At 41.3% G+C, this 27,401-nt stretch overlaps 1 protein-coding gene across 10 annotated transcripts in view; it reads left to right on the top strand.

The window, feature by feature from the left end:
- SSH2 (slingshot protein phosphatase 2) overlaps positions 1–27,401 on the top strand; it is a 301,846-nt gene that overhangs the window by 207,094 nt on the left and 67,351 nt on the right. For 9 of the 10 annotated variants that reach the window (XM_054458185.2, XM_054458181.2, XM_054458183.2 and 6 more), the window contains 2 exons: positions 16,677–16,780; positions 24,223–24,287. In XM_054458185.2, the coding sequence (XP_054314160.1) occupies positions 16,677–16,780; positions 24,223–24,287 (169 nt within the window). Of the gene's footprint in view, positions 1–9,643; positions 9,731–16,676; positions 16,781–24,222; positions 24,288–27,401 lie in introns of those variants that run through there. The other variant, XM_063656115.1, reaches the window with a different exon arrangement.

Here is a 27,401-nt window from a genome sequence, read left to right as displayed (position 1 = left end):
TTTGGGAGGCTGAGGCAGGAGAATCACTTGAACCTGGAGGCGGAGGTTGCAGTGAGCCGATACTGTGCCATTGCACTCCAGCCTGGGCAACAAGAGCAAAACTCTGTCTCAAAAAAAAAGAAAAGAAAAGAAGCCTACATTTTGACTCCTGTTCTGTCATTTACTAGTTGTGTAATTGGTAAGTTTAAGCAAGTTACTCTCAAAACCTTTGTTTTCTCATCTGTGAAATGGGAAGAAGAACTTCTGTTCATCGAGTTGTTTTAAGACAGTGGTTGTAAAGTACTAGGCATCATGCCTAACACAGGTGGGTACTCAATAAATGATAGTTACAAAGTCCCCTTTTCTTTTTTTTTTTCTTTTTTTTTATTTTGAGACAGAGTCTTGCTCTGTCAGTTAGGCTGTTAGGCTGGAGTGGCACGATCTTGGCTCACTGCAACCTCCACCTCTTGGGTTCAAGTGATTCTCCTGCCTTGGCCTCCCGAGTAGCTGGGATTACAGGCGTGAGCCACCACACCGGGCCCAAACTCCTCTTTAACTTTATTTCACAGTGCTCAAAGCCAACACCTAACCACTACCATGACCGTCACACAACTCCCAAAGAAAACATTGATGGACGTGCCGTTGTAACAGATTCTGAGTTTTTACAAATGAAAGTTTCTGAAGTAATGGTAAAGTTCTTGCCATTATAAACAACAGCTATCCAGCAGGCAGCTGATTTTATAGGTCTGGGGCTCTGATGTTATTAGATCTGATCTTTTAGAGAGCCAGTTAGAGAGTTGTGAGAGCTGGCCTCCAGGGTGGTGCATAGTGGTTGTTGCCTCCCAGTATTGATATCCTTGTATAGTCCCCTCCTACACTAAATAGGGCTGACCTATATAATGTTGCAGAAATTATGATGTGTGCCCTCCAAAATTAAGTCACAAAGCATTGTTCTGCTACCTTGTTCTCCCTGGGATCACTCATTCTGGGGAAAGTCAGCTGCCACGTCATAAGGACACTCAGGCAGCCCAGAGGAGAAATTTACATGGCAAAGAACTGAAGTCTCCTGTTAGCAGCCATGTAAATGAGCCATCTTGGAAACAGATCCTCCAGTCCCAGTCTAGGCTTCAAATGACTACAGCCTCTTTTTTTTTTTTTTTTTTTTTTTTTTTTCTGAGATGGAGTCTTGCTCTGTCGCCCAGGCTGGAATGCAGTGGCACAATCTCGGCTTACTGCAAGCTCTGCTTCCCGGGTTCATGCCATTCTCCTGCCTCAGCCTCCAGAATAGCTGGGACTACAGGTGCCCGCCACCATGCCCAGCTAATGTTTTGTATTTTTAGTAGAGACAAGGTTTTACCGTGTTAGCCAGGACGGGACTGTAGCCTCTTAAGAGATCCTAAGCCAGAACCACCCAGCTAAGCTGTTCCTGAATTCCTGATTCTCAAAAACTGTGTGAGATAATAAATGTTTTTTGTTGTTTTAGGCTTTTAAGTTTTAGGATAATTTGCTATGCATCAATAGATAACTAATAAGGAGTCATCAATATATAGGATGGTGATAGCCATAAGTGTGGCTAAAGACATTCAGAAGAGTGTATATAGAACAAGGAGAGGAGTGGTGACGAAATCATGGAAGACATCCTATTTAAGAAGTTGACAAAAGAATAGGAGCCCACAAATGAGAATGTGAAGGAATAGTCAGAAACACACAAGGAATAATAAGAAAGTTTCAAGAAGATGGATGGTTGTTAACCATATCAAATGGTCAGGCATTTGATAAGGACTGAGAAAATGTTCATTGGATTTTACAAGCAAAAGAAAATCCCAATTACAATGTATTGGAAAGTGAATTACAAATGAGGAAGTGGAAACACTGAAACCCTACACCACTTGCCCTTCTCTACCTCTTTGGTCTCATTTTCTATCACTCATTGTTGGCTCACTACATTTCAGTGCCCCTGACCTCCTTGCTAATTCCTTAGCTAGCCAGTTACTCTTCTGCCTCAGGGCCTTTTATATCTGCTGCTCCCACTACCTTTTTTTCAGATAGCACAAGCTATGTTGCCCAGGCTGGTTTTAAATTCCTGGGCTCAAGTGATCCTTCCACCTCATCCTCCAGAGTAGCTGGGATTACAGGTGCATACCACCATGCCTAGCTCCCCCCGCTGCCTTTAATGTTCTTTTTCCAAACAGCTGCATGGCTCCCTCTCCTAATTCCTACAGATCTCTCTTTAAATGTCAGCTTAGTGAAGAGATTTTCCCTGCCATAACTTATAACACAAGTAAGTATACACAGCAGCACTCCCTGTTACTCTTTCTCTGCTTCATTTTTCTCCATAACACTTAACACCATCTCATGTCTAAAATGGCAGCCACTGCTCATCTCTGGCCAGTTGTTGCTAGATGGACATGTGTGTTCAAATTTTATGATTTTTCAAAAGCTGGATTTTTAAGTACAATTAATTGTCAATGGGCTGAGCACAGTGGCTCACACCTATAATCTCCTCACCTTGGGAGGACAAGGTGGGAGAATTGCTTGAGTCCAGAAGTTCTAGACCAGCTTGGGCAACATAGTGAGACCTCATCTCTATAGAATATTAAAAAATTAGCCAGGCATGGTAGCATACACCTGGAGTCCCAGCTACTCAGGATGCTGAAGTGGCAGGATTGCTTGAGCCTGTGAGGTTGAGGCTGCAGTGAGCCATGAACACACCACTGCCCTACAGCCTGGGTGAACAGAGTGAGACCCTGCTTCAAAAAAATTGTCAATAAATTTATGTTTCAAAGCACTTTGAAGGTCAAACAGACTCTCTGTTTTAAGGGCAGTGGATAGGGTAGGGTTACTGACAAAGGATATGGAACTGGAATGGTCAGAGAGTTACCAGAGTGACTTAATGTCTTAGAAACTGAGGGGAGCAGGGGCAGGGTAGTCAAAAAGGAGAAAGTGATTTGCCGGTACACATTAGGTATTAAATGAAGAACAGAAATTGATGCTAAGCTAAAGACCGGGGGTCTTTGTCTTTAGGATCTGTTACTGGGGAAATCATTGGCAAACTTAGAGTGGGGGAGGAGTTTCAGAGGAGTGGTGAGACAGAAGCAAGATGCCAGTGGGTAGAAAAATTGACTGGCAAGGGAAGAAAATGGGGACAGCAAGTATAGACTTCCTTCTTAATAAAGAGAACTTAGACTTTCAGCTGGAACTGCCATCTTCCAGTAATTCACCAAAATAAGGAACACAAAGGGAAAGAGGAGAGGCACCCGATATATGTTCTCTAGGCCTTTTAGAAAAGATGGATTTGTTCCTTTGGCCATGCATATGCGAATCTATAAGAAAGGTGATAATGTAGACATCAAGGGAATGGGTACTGTTCAAAAAGGAATGCCCCAGAAGTGTTACCATGGCAAAACTGAAGGAGTCTACAATGTTACCCAGCATGCTGCTGGCATTGTTGTAAACAAACAAGTTAAGGGCAAGATTCTTGCCAAGAGAATTAATGTGTGTATTGAGCACATTAAGCACTCTAAGAGCCAAGACAGCTTCCTGAAACACGTGAAGGAAAATGATCAGAAAAAGAAAGAAGCCAAAGAGAAAGGTACCTGGGTTCAACTGTAATAAATAAATAAATAAATAAGAACTTAGAACACAGGATCAAGTTAAGGTTTGGGGGCATGCAGGTTGTTTTCTTTTAAGGGTATGAGAGACCAGACTTGAGCATGTTTCCAGGCTGAGGAGAAGTAGTCACTAGAGAGAGAAAACTAGGAGATGAGGGAATGGGACCAAGGACATAGGTCACATCATTCTCTCAGATTGGAGAAAGGAGATAAGTCTGCAGGTGAGAGAAAGTAATTGAGAGAAATCACACTAGCTAGCCTCCATTTTCTTGGTAGTATAGTTAACTCTGGAAAGTTGAAGGAAACAGAAGTTGCAATGGGACTTTGGGAGAGTAGAAAGGGTTTGGAATAACAGTGGAAAGGAATAGGAGAGGGAGGTGTCTAGAGGTGTTAAGTGCCCCGCTGAGTCAAGTCAGTGTCATTGCTGACGTCTCTGATATCCTTGCACTGAGACCGTGAATGTGCTGTGGCATCCAGAGACATGGTTTCTTATCTCCTTAAGTGTTCAGCTGCTTTTTTTTCATTTATTCCACATGTAACTACTATAATTGCTAAACATTTATTTAGTGTCAGGTAATGTGCTAAACAATAGAGAGTTACTGCTCAGACATATAATAATAATAAATAACACATCAAATAACCATACCATTTTAAGCTGTAGTATTATGAAGGGAAATCAGGAGCAAAGAGAATAGACTGTAGGGAAACCAGTTAAGAAATAGGACATGGAGGCTGGGTGCAGTGGCTCACGCCTGTAATCGCAGCACTTTGGGAGGCTGAGGCGGGCGGATCACGAGGTCAGGAGATCGAGACCATCCTGGCTAACACAGTGAAACCCCGTCTCTACTAAAAATACAAAAAATTAGCCGGGCGTGGTGGCGGGCACCTGTAGTCCCAGCTACTCGGGAGGCTGAGGCAAGAGAATGGCATGAACCTGAAAGGCGGAGCTTGCAGTGAGCCGAGATCGCGCCACTGCACTCCAGCCTGAGCAACAGAGCGAGACTCCATCTCAAAAAAAAACAAAAAAAAAGAAAGAAAGAGGACATGGTACTAGGTTGGTTAGGGAAGAAAAACCCAAAAGGAGGTTGATAGCTAGAAAAAACTGAGGAATCACCGAGTGCGGTGGCTCACGTCTGTAATCCCAGCACTTTGGGAGGCCAAGGCTTGTGGATCACCTGAGGTCAGGAGTTCAAGACCAGCCTGGGCAACATGGTGAAACCCCGTCTCTACTAAAAATACAAAAATTAGCTGGGCGCAGTGGTGCGTGCCTGTAATCCCAGCTACTCTGGAGGCTGAGGCAGGAGAATTGCTTGAGCCTAGGAGGCGGAGGTTGCAGTGAGCCGAGATTGCACCATTGCACTTTAGCCTGGGTGACAGGGCAAGACTCTGTCTCAAAAAACAAAAAAAGAAAAAAAGAAAGAAAAAATTCAGGAATCAGGGGTCTAGGAGTCTCCCTCAGCTTGAAGAGGGAGTGAACACATGGGAATTACAAGGAGAGGGAGTTGTAATCAGAAAGTGAGTTTAATTTCTGAAATTAAGTCCATCAAGAACTCGTGACTTCCAGAGGGACCTTGTGAATTAGAAGTCTAAAAGGAGTGAAGGTCTTTGAAGACCAAGAGGATGAGAAATTTTGAGACAAAGTTGTTGGATGTTCATCTGTGTGAACACTGAAATATCTTAAGATTATAGTAGGATTTGGGGAATTGGGGAAAGAAGATTGGACAAGATAAGGGGTTAAAAAAATAGTGGCAAGGATATCAGAAGGTAACAGCAACAAAGAACAGAAGATGACCTTAGCCTCAAAGACACATTGCCAAGGGTGAAAGAGAATGGTCTGAAAGCAGGGTTTGACACTTAGGCCAAATGCTTGAAAGCCTAATTTGCATTTCTTCTGCAGGTGTGTTTTTAAATACCTGGGAAGGTATTTGTTGAATCATGCAAATGAAATTATTTTTTAAATGCTGAACAGTTTTTCTGAGTTAATCTCCTTTCATTTTGTTTTGTTTATTCCCAACTATTTTAAACTTGGTGCCATGTCTTGGTTACTAAGAGACATGTTGGTCATCATCATGTCTCTTAGTAACCAAGACATCCAGCATTTTAAATACTAAGAAAGAACTTTTCAGGTCATTTACTTTTGAATCCAGACAGCTTTTAAATTTTTCCATTTTGAAAAAGTATTTAAATCTAGAATTTAGGGCTGCAGGACCAAGAAGCTTTGTTGATTCAGTCTGTAAGGGAAATGGGTTCCTTTGAGCTGAGGCAGTGTCTCCTCTCTTTGGAGGAGGACCTTCTCAAAAACAAAACTCTCCACTACTGTCAGTTACCAGGAGGACCTGGGTCAGTTGTGTGTTGGGAAGTTGCTTGAGACCAGTTCCTTTCCTGGGCACCTAGGTTTTTGTTTGGGGGTGAGGGAGGTGTTGGTTATTTTTGGATGGTGACTGGAGGCAAGACTGAGGCTGAGCCTTGCTAAGGTGGCTGCACAGAGAGGAAGACAAGAAGACAGCCGTGGTGTCATGAGAAGGTCTGGTCTCTTGGGTCTTAGCTCAAACTCAGAAGTGTTTTGTAGCAAGGCTGCTTGGTGTAAGTCCAAGAATGGTGGCTACCTGGAGGAATGGGATAGGGTGTGTTCTTTTCAAAGGTATTCAAAAGTCAAAATTATTTTAGATCTTTGCTTGGTCTCACAAGATGTGGTGAATTAGGCCCAACTACTTCCATTTAGAGCCCTGCCTTAGACTCGCTAAAGGCCCTCCAGCTCTGATCTTTCATAATTTGGTAGTAATTTAAAACTCAAACCAAAAGCTAAAAACTAAAAAAAAAGAAAAAGAGAAACAGAACAAGCATCATACCAAGCTTTGCAGTGAAATCCTGCCTTTGTTCTCTTCAGATGAACTGACAAGTGGTGGTTTTTTTTTTTGTGGGGGGGTTGTTTGTTTGTTTTGAGACGCTGTCTCGCTCTGTTGCCCAGGCTGGAGTGCAGTGGCGCGATCTCAGCTCACTGCAGCCTCCGCCTCCCGGGTTCAAGCAATTCTCCTGCCTCAGCCTCCCGAGTAGCTGGGGTTACAGGCGCGTGCCACCACACCTGGCTAATTTTTTATATTTTTAGTAGAGATGGGATTTCACTGTTTTAGCCAGGATAGTCTCAAACTCCTGATGTCGTGATCCACCTGCCTCAGCCTCCCAAAGTGCTGGAATTACAGGCGTGAGCCACCACGCCCAGCCTCAACTGGCAGTGTTTTTAACTGCTAGTTGTTTAAGCTATTATTTAGCAATATGTCCTGTTGTAATAACATCTAATACAGAATAAAGGGTTAAAGCGCTGCCCAGAGTGTCAGATGATATAGGGGCTTAAGCCTGGCCCTACTGCTAACTAGCTATGTGATTTTAGGGTAAATCAGTAAATTCTCTGGGCTTCAGTTGATATATTAGATTCTCTGTTACAAGCTCATAAATGTTTTGTTTTGTTTTGTTTTGTTTTGTTTTGTTTTGTTTTTGTTTTGTTTTTGAAACAGAGTCTTACTCTGTCGCCCAGCCTGGAGTGCAGTGACGTGATCTTGGCTCACTGCAAACTCCACCTCCCAGATTCAAGCAATTCTCCTGCCTCAGCCTCCCGAGTAGCTGGTATTACAGGCACATGCCACCATGCCCGGCTAATTTTTGTATTTTTAGTAGAGATGGGGTTTCACCATGTTGGCCAGGCGGGTCTCAAACTCCTGACCTCAAGTGATCCGCCCACCTTGGCCTCCCAAAGTACTGAGATTACAGGCGTGAGCCACCGCGCTCGGCCAGAAATTAATTTTAACTATCATAAGTAAAATATTTGTCAGAAAGATGTAAGACATCCTAATGGGAGGCTAGAAGACCAAACTTAGATAACAGACGTATGAAAGGAAGATAAATCTCAAAATCATCACCAAGCCAAAGGGAAAAGTCAAGCTGGGAAGTGCTTAGGGCAGAACTGCCCCCCATTCTATTCCTAAAAAGATAGCTACTAAGATTTTTAAAAGCTACATACCTCCCTCACAAGGAATTTCCTTGTGGACAAAGGACAGACAGAACTCAAAGTCATCCCTCCTCTGCCCAGTGAAATAAATGCAAACCTGATTGCCTTCTTTGGAAGGGCTAATCAGAAACCCAAAAGAATGCAGCCATTTGTCTTGTATCTGCCTGTGACCTGGAAGTCCTCTCCCCACTTCGAGTTTTATCTCGCCTTTCTTGACGGAACCAGTGTACATTTTACATACATCGATTGATGTCTCATGTCTCCCTAAAATGTAAAAAACCAAGCTGTGCCCCGACCACATTGGGAACATGTTGTCAGGACCTCCTGAGGCTGTGTCACAGGCATACATTCTTAACTTTGGCAAAATAAACTTCCTAAATTGACCAAGACCTGTCTCAGATATTTGGGGTTCAAAGGAAAGAGCTACGGTCATTCAGGGAAAACCAGGGAGCAGGAGCAGAGTGTCCCATACCTCGACACTCCCCATGTATCTAAAGCAGTACAAATAATGGGGTATGGTCCCAGGGGAGAGTTTCCAGGGGAGATTCAGATTCCACAGGGAGAATTTCCAACTGCCAGATGTAAGTCACATCCCAGCTTCCTACAAAACCCCTTGCAGTTCCAGAGTTGGAGGCCACCAGAACCACATTTGAATGGATTCCCCAGGAGAGTAGGGTGATACTGAAAAAGATAAATCTATTGCTGAACAGCCAAAACCAACAAATGTCAAAGCAGATGTGCCCCATCTGTAAAAGCTAGAAGGTTAATTGTATGACCAATGGTAAAATTATTGATCCTAAATTATGTCTCTGTCAGACATTTCTAAGATGCACATGGTTAAAGCAAAAATGGAATTAGAAGATCGTATCAGTAAATGAACATTCAAATTGAACAGAACAAGTAATTTTGGTTTTTTGTTTTGTTTTTGCCTTCCATTGATGATCTGTAGTGAAAAGACCAGGAAGTTTCGTCCAGATTGGAATTTGTCTCTCAATCTTGAACAAACAGATCCTTTTTCCCCCCTTCAGTTTTAGGAAAGGGGAAAAACAGATAGCTGCATCCTAGTGTAGTTGTGCTGGGCATTGTGCAACAGAGTTTAAGTGGAAGATTAGCTGGAACTAAGTCTGATGGTTATCGTTAATGAGTAAGAACCAGAGTCCTAAGCTCTTCTCTGCTTTGGCCAGTAATTGGTTTACTCATGTGGCCCAGTCTCTGCTTGTCTGGTGATAAGGAGAGAAATAATACTGACACTTGCATTCAGAGGCATGTGTCTGGGAAGTCAGTGCCCTCAGGGAGAGGGTTCCAGGTATGGCTGGGCATTCTAATATTCAATGTTTGGTCATGCTGCGGGGGTAGGGTGGGAATGTCTAATTACAGAGAACGTTACGATATATGAGTTTGGATTTTCTCCTATGGTATTCTAAATTCCTTTAGGATTACAGAATCACATTTTCTTCACTACCTAGAGGTGTACTTTTGACTTTTGAAGCCAGGTTGCATACATCAAGGAACAATTACTTTTTCCTTCCAGTTTTAGGGGTTTGGCCAGATTTTTTCATTAGGCATTAGTATTGATAGCTGTGTAGTTCCTTGAACTCTGGTCTGATATTTGAAACTTTTTATTATGAAATTCCCTGTCTGTGGTGTGGTCACACCAAGTGGGAACATGAATTCCTTTCCACCTAGTGGGGTTGACAGAAGCTGTCCTAGCACCTTGAATCTGAAAATTAAACAACTAAGCAGAGAAAGCTTATCAGGAGGGGAAAAATATTGGGAGAGTGGAATGTATTTGAAAGTTTTTGCTAGATGAGTATTCGTCAAGACGAAAGTATGAGTTCAGATTATGTGTGGTACTTGAATTTAACATAAATACCAACCAACTCACTTTGTGCAGTAATACTGCATGCAGTCAATATTACACAGTAATTTGCCTGCTAATTTTGGCTTCAAGCAGAAATATCAAACCAACTCGAGTTTGGCATTACAAACATAAACATGAAAATCTGCTTCCTTCATTTTAGTATAACATCTACTTTCTGCCGCTTGATTTCTCATAGTGAATGAGCCATTTCATCTTGTATGTGTGCATGTAGAACAGTGGACTTTCTCTCCAACTGACGTTCAGCAGTTAGGCCAGGTATGTTGTTGCTTTGTTTTGCTTCCTTGACCTTCCTGCTGGTCATGAATGATCACCCTGGCCACATTCCTCAAAGATTATTTCAACCTCAGAACAGTTAAGTATTTTTTTCCCTTAGTTGACCTTTACCTCCACACTTTGTCCAAGAAGAAACTACCAGTTAACAAATGTCATACTTTAGGAAGTGATTTTGATCAGAAAGGATTGTCACAGAGCACTTTCCCAAATATATTTAAAGCCGAGTGCTCTTTCCTCCATTTTTTGAGACTGAGATGCCACTGTCATTCCCAACAGATATTACAACTTGCTCTACTGTCCAACCCAGCTGGATTCGTCTCAGACATGTTCTTTATCCCCCTCAGTGTAGTCTTTCTGTTTATGGCCTTGTTGGGGAAGTGGTGGGGAAAATGAGAAGAGTTGGAATCCGAATGGATTTCAGTACTTTTCTCTCACTCCTGTACTCTACTTTTTTTTTTTTTGAAATGGAGTTTTGCTCTGTTTCCCAGGCTGGAGTGCAGTGGCGTGATCTCAGCTCACTGCAAACTCCACCTCCAGAGTTCAAGCAATTCTCCTGCCGCAGCCTCCCAAGTAGCTGGGATTATAAGCATGTGCCACCACACCTGGCTAATTTTTGTATTTTTAGTAGAGACGGAGTTTTGCCATGGTGGCCAGGCTGGTCTCGAACTTCTGGCCTCAAGTGATCCACCCTCCTTGGCCTCCCAAAGTGCTGGGATTACAGGCGTGAGCCACCACACTCAGCCCCTGTACTCTACTTTTAAATTCTATTCTGTTGAAAAGGTGTGTAGGTAAGACATTGTATTTCGTCCACCATAAACTATATCATAAAGTGAAAACAACATGGTAGAGAATGATTCAGAGCATAAGCTTTCAAGTCAAATCTTGGTTTGAATCCTTGCTCTGAGGCTTACTAGCTGTATGACTTTAGGCAAGTAACTTATGATCTCTGAGCCCTCAGTCTCTTACATGTATATTGGGGGTAAAAATAGTACCTACTTCATAGAATTGTTAGGAAGGTTAAATAAAGTAATGTAAAATGCACCTAGCATACAGTAGGTATCTAGTTGAGTTAGTTATTATTAGCTCATTTTATATATATATATATATATTTCTTAACCAGGGATGACTTTCCCTTTGTTGAGCAAGCAATCTATGGCAAAGAGAAGCATAGATGTTTTTAAGTTATAAAGACTCTGGAGAACTTCACTGTCACGAGTGCTGTATCAGAAAGGTGATTCTTTCATTTTTGTATCAAGCAGCTAATTATTCTCTTTAGATCAAGAAAATAGTATTCTCTTTATCTCATTCATTCCTTACTGTCCTTCGGGGTTATATTTAACTTAGGCATCTGTAATCACATACAAATGACTTCATAGAGTTTACTGAAGTTCTGTTTCTGTGCCAGACTCTACAGAACTAGTCAATTCAGAAACATGAAAAAGTTTTCACCTGCCTTTCTAAAGAACAGATTTATTTATTTTTTTTTTTTGAAATGGAGTTCCACTCTGTCGTCCAGGCTGGAGTGGCACAATCTCGGCTCACTGCAACCTCTGCCTCCCAGGTTCCAGCGATTCTCTTGCCTCAGCCTCCCTAGCAGCTGGGATTACAGGCGCCTGCCACCACGCCTGGCTAATTTTTTTGTATTTTTAGTCGAGATGGGGTTTCGCCATGTTGGCCAGGCTGGTCTCAAACTCCTGACCTCAGGTGATCTGCCCGCCTTGGCCTCCCAAAGTGTTGGGATTACAGGCATGAGCCACCACACCTAGCAAGAACAGACTTTTTAATTAGACAATTGACAACTCCATGTCAATTGAATTTTTAAGCAGCCGTTTCAGGAAGACATATTTACATAATAAATCTTTTACTATTCTGGCAAGATATACCAACCTTTTACCTTACACAAAAGTATATGTGATTAAATTTACATATAATTTTCTTCATATGCAAATAAAGCATTTAATTTTCAAGTGGAATTTTATCTACCTAAACTCTGGTGGTGGTTATAAATTTTGTTTTATCACTTCCATGCTATGAATTTTTTTCTGTTATGAGAAGAGATTTTTGTAATCAGCCACACACTTATTTCTGGTCCCCTTGTGACCAACAGAATGTCACTTTTTTGATAACTGAGGGGTCATAACCTGAGGCCATGGAATAAAGAGGATTGATTGTACCATCCAGATTATCTGCCACGAGTCTCTGGGAGCCTGTATCGCACCTATTATAATAGTATTAAATAGTAGTCTCGGGCCGGGCGTGAACTAAAAATACAAAAATTAGCCAGGTATGGTGACGTATGCCCATAGTCCCAGCTGTTCGGGAGGCTGAGGCACGAGAATCGTTTGAGCCCGGGAGGCAGAGGTTGCAGTGAGCCAAGATCTCACCATTGTACTCTAGCCTGGGCAACAGAGCAAGACTCCATCTCAAAAAAAAAAAAAAAAAAGTAGTCTGTTGGCCTACCTTGTGCAATTTGTTCCATCAGAAAAGTTTATTGACATTTGTGTTTCAAATAGGGAAGCCTCTTTTCTCTTATATGTGAATTTGTGATATTTATACTATATGTGAGTTTGACTCCTGGCCTTTCTTTTATAATCAGGAGTTTCTGGAGTCCAGGTGGCTTGAACTAACCAACAGCCCTTGTCCAGCTCCTTAACCCTTACTTTGAGAAAGCCCTGCATTCATTTTAAATAACACATTTAGATATGCTTCAAAGCAAGAATATACTTACATATGCTTTAAAGTATAAGCAAGAAATGTATCTATAAAAAAACAGTATTGCTGAACTCCAAAAACCAGGAAGTTCTTAAAATAGTGTTTGTCAAAGAGAAACTACCTATCTCACAAAAGGAGTGACTGAAGTATGTTCAGTTGTTTTAAACTCTTCAACAAATATACACACTTCTTTTGTAGATGTAGCGAACTGCTTTGTTTACTGGAACCCACAGTGTCCAAAGCTGTTACTTTGCCTGGTGAATAGGTAGAATATTTAGCCTTTATTTTTAAAATATTTTCATTTAGTAAAGCAGCAGTTGCTGTGATGGCAAAAGTGTGAATTTCATTTCCTGTCTGTGGTGTAGCCCACTCATCCTGTCACTCAGACATTTTGTTTTAGGTTGTTCCCGTAATGTGAGTGGAACAGAGTGACCCACAGTAGGATGGCATGTGAACACCACGGATGTAACAAGAGACAAGGCTTGTGCAACAGACCACAAGAGAGTAATGCTTTATTTAAAGATGAAAACAAAATAAAATCAAGGCACCACCACCCCCAGCCAGCATGCAAATTTTTAAAGTGGCATCTGTGGATTCTTTTGTTTTTAGAAGGCGTGTTTCACTCTATTTGGCAGGTTACCTCAAAGGTTTTATTAGCTTCATGGACTTTATTAAAGGATAAAATTGAATCAGTGTCTGATAACATTATAGAGGTGATTTAACTTCATTTGCTAATCTATCATCAAACATTTTAAAGTCCATTAATCTGCCACATATATTGAGTTATATAATGATTATTTTTACATGTGAGACTTGTCCTAAATTACAATTTCTGCTGCAGTGATAGGACAGACATACAGTGTGGAAAAAACTGGGATAAATTCATTCATCCATCACCTATTGTTCAAGCAGCTAATATGTGCCTTACACTATTTCCAGTGCTGTGGCTACAGTGATGCACAAAATTAAGTCCTTGCCCTCTTGGAGCTTATATTCTACTATAGGAAGGTAACCACAACAGGTATACATGTGAATAAATATAATTTTAGTTTATGATAAATATTCTGAAGGAAACAAAACAGAACAACATGACAGAGTATGATTGGAATTGGGGGAAGGAGCAGTGATATTGGAGCTGAGACTTACATAATGATAGGCCACAAGAAAAGTATTCCAAGTAGAGAACAGAAAGTACAAAGACCCTCAAACATCGAAGAAACAGAAAGAAGAATCATAGATCATGGTAAACAAAAGGGGAGACAATATAAGATCAGAGGAGTAGTCCTGTAGGATGTTACAGGTCCTTGAAGACCAAGCTAAAGACTGGTTTTTTTATTTATAAGTACAAAAGGAAGCCTTTGGAGGGTTTTAAGCAGGGAAGTGACACTGTACGATCTATGTTTTTTAAGTCACTCTGGTTGCTATTTGGTGAGTAGATAATCGAGGGCAGAAGTGGTTGCAGATAGACCTGTTAAGAAGTTTTTTTTTTGATACAGGACGTGGGGTTTGTTTCACTTTAGGGGCAATGTAAAATGGGTGAGGATGAGAAGAAACAAAATTTGCCACAAATTAAAGCTCAAATGTGATGGGAACATGGGGGCTTATCATAGTATTCCCTCTACTTTTGTGTATGTTTGAAATTTTCTGTAATAAAAGGCTTAAGAAAAACTTTTTAAATAGTGGTCCAAGTAAGGAATGATGGTGCCATGGACCAATGTGATAGTAGTGATAGGGATAAGTGGGCAGGTTCAAGATATATTTGAAAGTAAAGCTCACAGGACTTGCTAATGGATTAGATATATATTATAGGAAGGAAAGACACTAAGGATGACTATTAGGTGTTTTGCCTAAACAACTGGAAGAATGAGGCTGGAGAATGAGGCCAGAGATTGACTTGAGGGTGGGGGAACTCAAGAATTTAGTTTTGGCAACGTCAATTTAACATGCCAATTAAGATTTGCAAGTGGAAATATTGAGTAGACAATGTCATTTACAATCTGCTAGCTAACCTTTAATAGCAGTACTATACTCAAAAGCAATTTAGAATCCTCTATTAGGTATTTCTAAACTTGGCCATTTGTGAGTTAAGTTCTGTCCTTTCAGATTCTGTGAGAAACTTGATGGATAACTTGAAAGGCTTATTTAGTTTATTGATATGAAATAATTTAGATTTATTTTCTGGTTGTTTGTGGGTATCCACTAGTTTTTGTGTTTTGCTTTTTTTTTTTTTTTTTTTTTTTTTAAGAGACAGAGTCTTGCTCTGTCGCCCCAGCCGGAGTACAATGGCACCATCATAACTCACTATAATCTCTAACTCCTAGGCTCAAGTGATCCTCCCACCTCACCCTCCTGAATAGCTAGGACTACAGGCATGTGATACCACCCGCAGCTATTTTTAAAATATTTTTTTAGAGATGGAGTCTCACTGTGTTGCCTAGTCTGGTCTCAAACTCCAAGACTCAAGCAATCCTCTTGGCTTGGCCTCCCAAAGCACTGGGATTACAGACATGAACCACAGTGACCAGACCAGTAATTGTATTTTGAATAGCCGCTATCCTCAGCAGTAATTCTCCACCTATATTATCATCTTGTGAATGACAAACTCCAGTAGGTTAAACACACTTCCTGCCTACTACTTCTTTTCACTGAGTATGGGGATACAAGTTGGCAGTAGTAAAATTTTGAGGTAACACTTTACTGTTGTGTATATTTTAAACGTAAATTTTTTTTGCAAACTTTGGACCTATTACTAGTAGCTAAATATTGTAACATACTTCACATCTGATCAGGACAGTATTGAAACATCATTACTGATAACCTTCTACTAATCTACTTATAATAACTAATAATTATTAAGGGCTTTTTACTGTATGCTAGGCACCACTTTAAGAAGCTCTGTTCTCTTTTTTTTTTTTTTTTGAGACAGAGTCTGGCTCTTTCGCCCAGGCTAAACTGCAGTGGCACAATCTCAGCTCACTGCAAGCTCTGCCTCCCAGGTTCACGCTATTCTCCTGCCTCAGCCTCCCGAGTAGCTGGGACAACAGGTGCCCGCCACCACACCCAGCTAATTTTTTGTATTTTTAGTAGAGATGGGGTTTCACCGTGTTAGCCAGGATGGTCTCGATCTCCTGACCTCGTGATCTGCCCACCTCGGCCTCCCAAAGTGCTGGGATTACAGGCGTCAGCCACAGCGCCCGGCCAAGAAGCTCTGTTCTCATTGGCTCTTCACAACAACTTCATTTTATTATCCCTGTTTTACAGATAAAGAAATTTAGGCCTACTCTGGTAGGAAGAAGTAAAGCCAGGATTCAAACTCAGGCATTCTGGTTTCAGAGCCTCTGCTCTTAACTCCTGCCATGTAATGTATAGAGAATATTGTAAGATTTGGCTGGGCACAGTGGCTCACATCTGTGGTCCTAGCACTTTGGGAGGCCGAGGCGGGTGGATCACATGACGTCAGGAGTTCAAAACCAGCCTGGCCAACGTGGTAAAACCCCATCTCTGTTAAAAATACAAGAATTAGCTGGTCGTGGTGGCTCGCTCCTGTAATCCCAGCTACTCAGGAGGCTGAGGCAGGAGAATTACTTGAACCTGGGAGGCAGAGGTTGTTGCAGTGAGCCAAGATCGCACCACTGCACTCCAGCCTGGGCAACAGAGTGAGACTCCATCTCAAAAAAAAAAAAAAAAAAAAAAAAGAATATTGTAAGTTTTGTTTCAGAAAACTTGTCTAGAGGCCAGACACGGTGGCTCACGTCTGTATTCCCGGCACTTTGGGAGGCCGAGGTGGGCGGATCATTTGAGGTCAGAAGTTTGAGACCATCTTGACCTACATAGTGAAATCCTCTCTACTAATATACAAAAATTAGCTGGGCGTGGTGGTGGGCACCGGTAATCCCAGCCTACTCGGGAGGCTGAGGCAGGAGAATCGCTTGAACCCAGGAGGCGGAGGTTGCAGTGAGCCAAGATCACGCCACTGCACTTCAGCCTGGGCGACAGAGCAAGACTCCCTTTCAAAAAAGAAAAAGAAAGAAAACTTGTCTAGAGTAGGCAGGAGCGTATGAGTGAGTAACCACAGCCTCTCTTGATTATGTTTTTACTTCATTCCGTGAAGTTGGGACTTTGGAATAGAGAAGAGAGAATCCTAAAGTGGTTATCCATCCTACTCTTTGATTTCCTTTCCTAAGTAATTTATTTTCTTTTGACTTTTTACTTGTAGCATCAGCGAGAGCTTTCTAACTGTCAAAGGTGCTGCCCTTTTTCTACCACGGGGAAATGGCTCATCCACACCAAGAATCAGCCACAGACGGAACAAGCATGCAGGTAATGCTCGAATATACACTATTTCTTTCTTGGTAACTATATCTTTTGTTACATTCTAAAAGGCTGACTACCTCATCCCCATCTCTTCAGAAGTTCTTTAATGGTGAAAGAAAGCATTGTACTGGGCTGTAATGAGTTTTACCCTCACAGACCAATTTTTTTAGCACTTCACAAAAAGCCTTTTTACACGTAGTAGATGTTCAATACATTTTTGTTGGTTAAGACGGTACCAAAATACTCTAATGAAGTTATATGGAACTTCTCAGTTAAGATTGGGGTTGTTTTGTTTTGTTTTTTTGAGATGGAGTCTTGCTGTGTCACCCAGGGTGGAGTGCAGTGGCACGATCCCAGATCACTGCAACCTCCACCTCCTGGGTTCAAGCGATCCTCCTGCCTCAGCCTCCCGAGTAGCTGGGACTACAGGCGCCCGCCACCATGCCCAGCTCATTTTTGTATTTTTAGTAGAGACAGGGTTTTACCATGTTAGCCAGGCTGGCCTCAAACTCCTGACCTCAGGTGATCTGCCTGCCTCAGCCTCCCAAAGTGCTGGGATTACAGACTTGAGCCACCCGCACCCAGCCAGGGTTGTTTTTTGTTTTGTTTTGTTTTGTTTTTTTGAGACAGACCCTCACTCTGTCGCCCAGGCTAGAGTGCGATGGCATAATCTCAGCTCATTGCAACCTCCGCCTCCTGTATTCAAGCAATTCTCCTGCCTCAGCCTCCCAAGTAGCTGAGACTACAGGCATGCACTACCACATGCAGCTAATTTTTGTATTTTTAGTAGAGATGGTGTTTCACCATGTTGGCTAGGCTGGTGTTGAACTCCTGGCCTCAGGTGATCCACCCGCCTCAGTTATCCAAAGTGCTAGGATTATAGGCGTGAGTCCCTGTGCCCAGCCCTCACTTAAGGTTTTGAGTGTTCAGGTTAAAAATGTTCAGGTGGGCCAGGCACATTGGCTCACAGATGTAATCCCAGCACTTTGGGAGGCTGAGGCAAGAGGATTGCCTGAGTCGAGGACTTTGAGATCGGCCTGGGCAAAATGGTGAAATCCCATCTCTACAAAAAAAAAAAAAAATTTAAATTAGCCAAATGTGGTGGGCGCAGTGGCTCACACCTGTAATCCTAGCATTTGGGGACGCCAAGGCAGGCGGATCACCTTAGGTCAGAAGTTCAAGACCAGCCTGGCCAACATGGTGAAACCCTGTCTCTACTAAAAATACAAAAATTAGCTGGGCGTAGTGGCACACTGCTGTAATCTCAGCTGCTCTGGAGGCTGAGGCAGGAGAATCACTTGAACCTGGGAAGCGAAGGTTACAGTGAGCCGAGATCATGCCACTGCACACCAGCCTGGGCAACAGAGCAAGACTCCACTTCAAAAAAAGAAAATTAGTGACGTGTGGTGGTGTACACCTGTGGTTCCAGCTACCTGGGAGGCTGAGGTGGGAGGGTCACTTGAGCCTGGGAGGTTGAGACTGCAGTGAGCCATCTTTGCACCACTGCACTCCAGCCTTGGTGACAGAGTGGGACCCTGTCTCAAAAAAAAAAAAAAAAAAAAAAAGAGCCAGGCACGGCTCGTGCCTGTAATCCCAGCACCTCGGGAGGCCGAGGCAGGTGGATCACCTGAGGTCAGGAGTTTGAGACCAGCCTGCCTAACATGGTGAAACCCCATCTCTATAAAAAATACAAAAATTAGGCCGGGCACGGTGGCTCACACCTGTAATCCCAGCACTTTGGGAGGCCAAGATGGGTGGATCACAAGGGCAGGAGATCGAGACCATCCTGGCTAACATGGTGAAACTCCGTCTCTACTAAAAATTAAAAAAAATTAGCCGGACATGGTGGCGGGCGCCTGTGGTCCCAGCTATTCAGGAGACTGAGTCAGGAGAATGGTGTGAACCTGGGAGGCGGAGCTTGCAGTGAGCTGAGATCGTGCCACTGCACTCCAGCCTGGGTGACACAGTAAGACTCCATCTCAAAAAAAAAAGAAAAAAATACAAAAATCAGCAGGCATGGTGGCACACGCCTGTAGTCCCAGCTACTCAGGAGGCTGAGGCAGGAGAATTGCTGGAACCTGGGAGATGGAGGTTGCAGTGAGCTGAGATTGCACTACTACCCTCCAGCCTGGGTGACAGAACGAGATTCCATCTCAAAAAGAAAAAAAAGAAGTTTAGCTGTTCCCTTGAATCTTATTCAGAGTTACTTCAACTAATCAAAGATTCAATTTCTGATTTCTTTCTGCTGTCTGGTGATGGTATGAGGAGGAGAATGATACAGAATATACTAAGATAAACTTTTTGCTGTGATAATGAGTCATTATGTCACATATTAAAATGCCAGTGTCTGCTACTTGAATGTATACACTAAAAAGACTGGAAATTTAACCCAGAGGAATCATGAAATGTTCACATAGGAATGAGTATAAGACTCTTGTTTTGAAATATCGACTAACAGTAGTATATGCATTGTATTCTTTTATATTGGATTTCTCTAAAATCAGGAACACCTGTGGTGATGAGGTTTTAAAAGAACCATAGAAAATGTGTCTTAGGGAGAGAGATCTCCAGGTATAGGATATCCACAGTTTAAGAAGATAACCTGATGCTTCTCTTCTACCGGCAGACCTTATTTATCATTTTGGGGGAAAAAAATAAAAGTCAGCCTGAGGACACTAATCCTGATCAATAGTATAGAAAGAGGTGATTGCTTGTTGTCATAAATGTGCCACTTTGACCACTTATGACCTCCAGGAGTGAAAAAAATTGTAATTACTAAGAAAGGAACAAAGACTACAATAACCTTAAGTGTTTAGGTCAGAGATAAAAGCCAAAAATATTGGATCCCATTGAGCCAGTAGTTGAGCATAGCTTTAGTCAAGATAATCTCGGCTATTTTAGTGGCTGCCCTACTACTTGTTTGGGCCTTCACCTAGTTGCAACTGTGGCAGCTCAGAATTGTAATCCATTTTGTTTGGACAATATTTTCCTCCTACCAGAACTCTCCAGCCATGGAAAATTTTTTAGAGTAAGGGAAGAAATAACCTCTTTTGGAAATTAGCTTGGATTACACTTTCTAAAACCTTCCTCCCCAGTGCCCAGTACCAGAGGTCGGGTAGGGGAGGACGCTTCCCCAAAAAACTTGAATGTGCAGATGAAGTATGCCCACTAAGCTTTTTATTTCTTTTCAGTGTGGATATTTATCCCTTACAGTAAAAAGAAGACAAATTATTGGTTTAAATCCAGTTTGTCTGACTAGAATGTTGGGCAAATTACTCTATGGCATGTAATAGTTAATGGGGTCAGTGGCTTTTAAAGCTCCTGGCACTGGTTGGCATTTTTCTTTGGTCAAACTTCTACACTCAGCTGCCACCCAGGTTTCTACTTGACATTGTTCACTTAACTTTCCTCATACTAAAAAGAAAAGCAGATTTAACACAAGCTGAGTGGACTTGATTTGTGATCCAGACCGGAACAGATGAGGCAGTGCGAGTATAAACTCAGCTTATAAAAGCCAGGCTGTCACATAAACTGAAGCTGCCTTGGCCAAGCCCACAGTAACTGCAAGTTGATGGCAGAATTGAGAGCAGATCAAGGGCTTACCTTGTCTAGTTGTACTTCCTTATGCATGTTTCTTGAACTAGTTAGAATTTTTTAACTGGGCTGCATTTGAAATATCCAAATACCATTTTGCAATCAAAAAAGGGTATTATGGGTGAATGTCTGCCAGTATTTTAAATGGAAACAATGAAAAGTCTATAAAATCCAAAAGAAATTTGAAATTTAGCTCCTAGAAATGAAGTATATGGTAAGGAAATGTAGGGAAGGTTATCTTTAATGCTCTATCAGTATGTTGCCTTCTGTTAGACTCTGTGAAGAACGGTTGCCCAGTAGGAAATGATACGCAGTTTGCTCAGAGCAGTACTTTTTACAGCTGACAAATCTGAGCTTCTAACTCACATAAGAAGGCTTACTTGAGTAGGACTCCTGATTTTTGTCTGAGCTTCAAATAAGCCAGCTGAATCTTTGGGCCAGTAGTGTTTGGAGTGGGGACTTTGGGCTGCTATTTAGGGTTCTCCTCCAGAAGTTCTCCATCCTAAAAATCCTTTCCTTGGTTATTTCTACTGGTAGGACAGAAGGAAACTTAATTTTAAAGAAGCTCAGCCCTGGTGCAGTGGTCTGTGCCTGTAATCCCAGCATTTTGGGAGGCCAAGGCGGACAGATTGCTTGAGCTTAGGAGTTTGGGACCAGCCTGGGCAACATGGTGAAACCTCATCTCTACAAAAAATAAAAAAAATTAGCCAAGCGTTGTGGTGCACACCTGTAGTCCTGGCTACCCTGGAGGCTGAGGTGGGAGGATTGCTTGAGCCCAGGAGGTCACAGCTGTAGGGAGCCGTGATAGCGCCACTGTACTCCAGTCTGGGTGGCAGAGTAAGACCCTGTCTCAAGAAAAAAAATAAAATAAAAAGTATCCTCAGTTGCTTAACTCAGTTGCAACTTGTAACTCCGGTAGCTTTTCACTGTTTATATCTAACACTTTGTCTCCTCATACTTGTTCTTTTATTTTTTGTTCAACAGCTGTATTGAGATATAATCCACATACCATATAATGCACCCAGTTTACTCATTTAACGTGTACATGCATTGGTTTTTAGAATAGTCACAGAGTTGTACAGCCATCACCACAATCTAATTTTAGAACATTTTTATCGCCCTGAAAATAAACCCGATGTCCATTAGCAGGCACTCCCTCTTTCTCTCACCCTCTCTCTCTCACCCTCTCTCCCAGCCCTAAGCAACCACTAATCTACTTTCTGTCTCTATAGATTTGCCTATTCTGGATGTTCTGTAAATGGATTCATATAAATGGATTTTTGAGTTAGGCTCCTTTTACTTAGCATGTTTTCAAAGGTCATCCATGGTATAGTATGTATCAGTAGATCATTCCTTTTTATGACAATAATATTACATTTTGTGGATAATACCACATTTTATTTATCCATTCATCATTTGATAGACATTTGAGTTGTTTCCACTTTTTTGCTATTATGAATAATGCTGTATATACATGTGTGTACAACTTTTTGGGTGGACATACATTTTCGTTTCTCTTGGGTTTGTGCATATGAGACTTAGATTGTGTCCCTGGCCTTGAAATGTAGTAGAATGGATTTGGCCAAACATAATGACTCTCCATTTTAATTTTGAAAGTTGAAAGATTCTGCGATATGGAATTAATTGGTCAGAAGCCAGCAGTGAAAACCATCCTTTTTGGTTTGGGGTGGGGGGGGTTGTTTGGTTTTTGTTTATTTTTTATATTTAAATATAAAGTCTTGCTCTGTCACCCAGGCTGGAGTGCAGTGGCATGATCATAGCTCACTAGCCTCAAGCAGTCCCCTGCCTCAGCCTCCCAAAGTGCTGAGATTAAGAAAACTATTCTGTATGAGAAGGAAAGAGGGAGAAGAAAGGAAAGGCTTTCAGACTTGCTGACCATTTAGACAAACGCACCAACCCATTTGCCAACCTACTTTTTATCTTCCTGCCTCTATCCACTTCTTGTACATAACAGTATTTCATCTCATAATTAACAGCTATTAGTTAACTGAAGGAAAATTATGTAGATTTCAAGACCAATGTGAGAACAAGTTATACTGGCATTCATGGTTATGTGACTATGTCAGTCACCTTAGACTTTAATAAGGGCAAGATCTGAGTGGGCAAGAATGAGGTTTTTTTGTTCACAGATTTTCATAATTTATGATAGTACATTATTTATCTCCTGCTATCTAAAGTCTCAGATTTCCTAGGAATATGAGGAAATCTATAATAGTTAAAACAAAGAAATTTCAACTTAGTTTGACAAGATGTATAAGAACAAGTGAAGATTCAAATAATGGTTGGCCATTTTAAAGAACCTAATAATACGTTCAGGAGAATATATATCCCTTATGTGGCATACTTAATATATACTCTCATTGGCCGGGCACGGTGGCTCACGCCTGTAATCCCAGCACTTTGGGAGGCCGAGGCAGGCGGATCACAAGGTCAGGAGATCAAGACCATCCTGGCTAACATGGTGAAACCCCGTCTCTACTAAAAATACAAAAAATTAGCCGGGCATGGTGGCGGGCACCTGTAGTCCCAGCTACCCGGGAGGCTGAGGCAGGAGAATGGCGTGAACCTGGGAGGCGGAGCTTGCAGAGCGGAGATTGCGCCACTGCACTCCAGCCTGGGCGACAGAGCGAGACTCCGTCTCAAAAAATATATATACACACACATACACACGTATGTGTATATATATATATATATGTTTTTGAGACAGAGTCTCGCTCTGTCGCCCAGGCTGGAGTTCAGTGGCACGATCTCGGCTCTGCAAGCTCTAGCATGGGTTTTAATTTTTTTTTGAGGTGGAGTCTCGCTCTGTCGCCCACACTGGAGTGTAGTGACTGATATTATAATGACAGTATATATATACACACACATATGTATATATATTTATATGTATGGATATGTATAAATATATATGTATAAATATATATGTATAAATATATATGTATAAATATATATTTATATGTATGGATATTATGAGAGTATGTATATACACAAATATATGTGTATATATGTATGTATATTTATATACATATATGCATGTGTATATACCTATATACGTGTGTGTGTGTATATATATATTTTTTTGAGACGGAGTCTCGCTCTGTATATATGTATATGTATATACATATACATATGTATGTGTGTATATATATTATATATATATGTGTATATATATTATATATATATGTGTGTATATATACTGTCATTATAATATCAGTCACTACACTCCAGTGTGGGCAACAGAGCGAGACTCCATCTCAAAAAAAGATTAAATAATAATAATATCAGTCACTATTAGGAAAATCATTTTAAACTATTGACCTTATTCTAGGGAGAATCCAAAAGTCTTCTTAGGTCACATGCAACCAAAGCATATGATTATAGAAATAGGAATGAAAAAATGGTTAGCTTTTTAAAAGTTATGGATAATTCTTCTAACACTACACTACTACATCCATTTTCAAAGTGCCCTCATTGCTACCTTCAGTGGGCCTGGAAACAGCCAGTGAGTGCTACCTCTGCCTAACAGATCTCACCAACAAGTCTCTCCTCAACAGCCACCATAATACAAAACTGAGACTGGTCTCAAGGGTACCTTTCATAGGACAGACATAAATTTTAATATAGTATAGACTAAAAGCAAATGTATTAAGATGCAGTCTAGCAGTCTGTCTTTCCATTTTAAAAGAAGTCAATAATCATTTAATTTCTATGTCTAATTAGAGTCCTTTAATGAATCAGAACTTTCTTTTACAAAAGTCACTAAAGTAGAAGGAATCCTCTCTGTCAACATTAGAATGGAGAATAATTATCCTTTGGTTTGTAAATTTCACCAGGCGATCTCCAACAGCATCTCCAAGCAATGTTCATATTACTCCGCCCAGAAGACAACATCAGGCTGGTAAGTTAGTGGTGTCATCATAATTTTCTTCCTCAAAAGACTATCTAAGATAGCCAAAATTGAACAGTCATTTTTACATCCCAGCACAGTGCTGGGAACTATGTGAAGTAAGAGAGAAGATAATGTGGAGTGTTGTGAAATAATTTGACGGTTTAAGACTGTTGGTAAGCACCAATTTGTAAGTTATTAACTATAATAACAATTGAAGTTCAGAAAATGGAGAAAAACCTCGGGGATTTGACCTAGATTAGGAAGGTTTATGTAGTTAGTGGAGCTTGAGCTGACTCTTGAAAGATGATGAGATTTGGATTGGTAGAAAGAAATTATTCTAGATAAGTACTTAACAAGCAAAAACACACATAGGGAAGGACAAGGAGGGAGTGAAATGGTCAAAGATTGATGCTGGCTTCAGACTTAGGAGACGTGGACTTAGGTCCTTACTAATCATACAATACTGGACAAGTTACTTAACCCTGTCTGTGCCCATTTCCTCATCTCCTGACTACCTCTCACATTGAGAGGGTCAACTGGACATGAAAACATACTGCATAGTGCAAATGCTGTCTAAGTATGGGGATTATTATTATTATTATTGGGAAGATAGAGACTAGAAAACAAGGCAGGCAAATATGGATTTAGTGCTGTAAACTGGAGGTCTCAAACTGGCAGTGTATAGGCCAGAGATACGTTTTGTTTGGATCACAGTGTTTTTTTAAAAAAATGTAAGCCAGAATTTTAAAGTTCGGTGAGGTCTAGCATGGGTTCTTAATTTACCATAATCCTCTTTGTGAGACGGAGTCTTGCTCTGTTGCCCAGGCTGGAGTGCAATGGCACAATCTCGGCTCACTGCAACCTCCGCCTCCCAGGTTTGATCGATTCTCCTGCCTCAGCCTCCCGAGCAGCTGGGACTACAGGCACACGCTACCACGCTGAGCTAATTTTTGTATTTTTCGTAGACATGGGGTTTCACCATATTGGCCAGGCTGGTCTCGAACTCCTGACCTCGTGATCCACCCACCTTGGCCTCCCGAAGTGCTAGGATTACAGGCGTGAACCACAGTGCCCAGCCCCTATTGTCTTCTCAAGTCAAGTGTCACCATTTGTCATCATTCCTGCACTGTTGTAGTAATACCTCCAATAAATCTAGGAAAACAAAACTGAGATGACCATATTTCTTTGTGGAAATTGGAAAGTATTTCTACCCATTCAATATTCACGTGGCTTACTTTCCTTATTTACATTTCCCATCTGAGCCTCTCAGGGGTGTCCAGTCATTTGGCTTCCCTGGACCACATTGGAAAAAGAATTGTCTTGGGCCACATATAAAATACACTTAACAATAGCTGATGAGCTTTAAAAAAAAATCACAGTATCTCATAATGTTTTCAGAAAGTTTATGAATTTATGCTGGGCCACATTCAAAGCCATCTTGGGCCACATGTGAGACCCATAGGCCACGGGTTGCACAAGCTTGCTGCCTGCTCTAGGTTACTAACTAAAGGTAGTACCTCTCCCTTTTCAATAAGCAGTTGTGAAAAATTACAGGTTTTTGAGCCAAAGAATGCCATGGGACAGCTATAGTAGTTAGGGAAGATTCCTCAGAAGCTAATACAGAATAGAGAGGAGGAAAAGATCATTTTAAATCAGGGAGGCCTGCTAGGGTAGTTATTGCAGTAATCTAGGTATGTGGTAATGAGTCCTTTGATTAGAATGTATAAAAATTTAAAGGAATCCTTTCGTAGTTATTTTATATCTTAATTTTAATTTTTTAAATGTTTTATATCCTAACCAAAAGTAACATTATGCATTTATATAAATCTTGTCTGTATTTCTTGATATATTTCTTTCTTAAATAATTATCTAAGGCCAGGCACAGTGGCTCACGCCTGTAATCCCAACACTTTGGGAGGCCGAGGTGGGCAGATCATTTGAGGTCAGGAGTGCGAGACCAGCCTGGCCAACATGGTAAAACCCTGTCTCTAGTAAAAATACAAAAATTAGCCAGGTGTGGTGGCACACTTCTGTAGTCCCAGCTACTCAGGAGGCTGAGGCAGGAGAATCACTTGAACCCGAGAGGCGATGGTTGCAGTGAGCCAAGATTGCGCCATTACACTCCAACCTGGGTGACAGAACAAGATTCCATCTCAAATAATAATAATAATGTTATTATTATTATTTAAAAGGGAACGGGGGGGATGCTATTCTTACAGTATTAATAATCTGGAGTGATTGGGGTGTGGTGGCTCATGTCTGTAATCCTAGCACTTTGGGAGGCCAAGGCAGGAGGATCGCTTGAGCCCAGGAGTTCAAGACCAGCCTGGGCAACATGGCAAAACCCTGTCTCTACAAAAAGTAAAAAATTGGCTGGGCATAGTGGCATGCCAGCTACTCGGGAGGCTGAGGTGGGAGTATTGCTTGAGCCTGGCAGGTCAAGGCTGCAGTGAGCCGTGATCACGCCACTGCCCTCAACCTGGGCAACAGTGCAAGACCCTCTAATAATAATAATCATCATCATCTGAAGCAATGATTCTCAAACTTTAAAGTATATCAGAATCACCTGGAGAGCTTTGTTAAATCACCATTTGGTGGACTCCACACGCAGAGTTTGATTAGTAAACGGGAAGCAGAGATAATTTGTATTTTTAAGCCAGTTTTGAAACACTGCTGATGCTGCTGATCCAGGAATCACACTTGGAGTACATCTCTTTGAAAACCCATAACAACAGTCACTTGCACATACTGGATGCCCAATAAATATTTGCTGATAGCTTTCAACATTTGTGTGTTTTGGTAAAGCTAAAGCTTTAAAGAGATCTGACATCACTTTATCGTTTTCTCATTGATAACCTTCTGGAATTTGGTTTGAACCTCTAAATATTAAAATAATTTTAGCTACATAGAGACTTGGAAGAACATGAAGGAAGCAGTTACGAAGGCAGAGCTGGCAATTCTTTTCTTACTAAAATATGCATTTTCAGCTGCTTTACATTTATAAAATATAAATTCAGAAAATGTAACTGATGCCTCTGAATTCAAAGTTCAAATGACAAGCCGTTTTACAGTTGTTTTGAGTTGTTACAAACACATAGTCATTATGTTTCAGATTATTGAGTG

Source organism: Pongo pygmaeus, chromosome 19 (genome assembly GCF_028885625.2).
Source record: "Pongo pygmaeus isolate AG05252 chromosome 19, NHGRI_mPonPyg2-v2.0_pri, whole genome shotgun sequence".
Classification (NCBI taxonomy): domain Eukaryota; kingdom Metazoa; phylum Chordata; class Mammalia; order Primates; family Hominidae; genus Pongo; species Pongo pygmaeus.
Note: the sequence above shows the minus strand (reverse complement) of the source record. Positions and strands in the feature narration are given on the sequence as shown.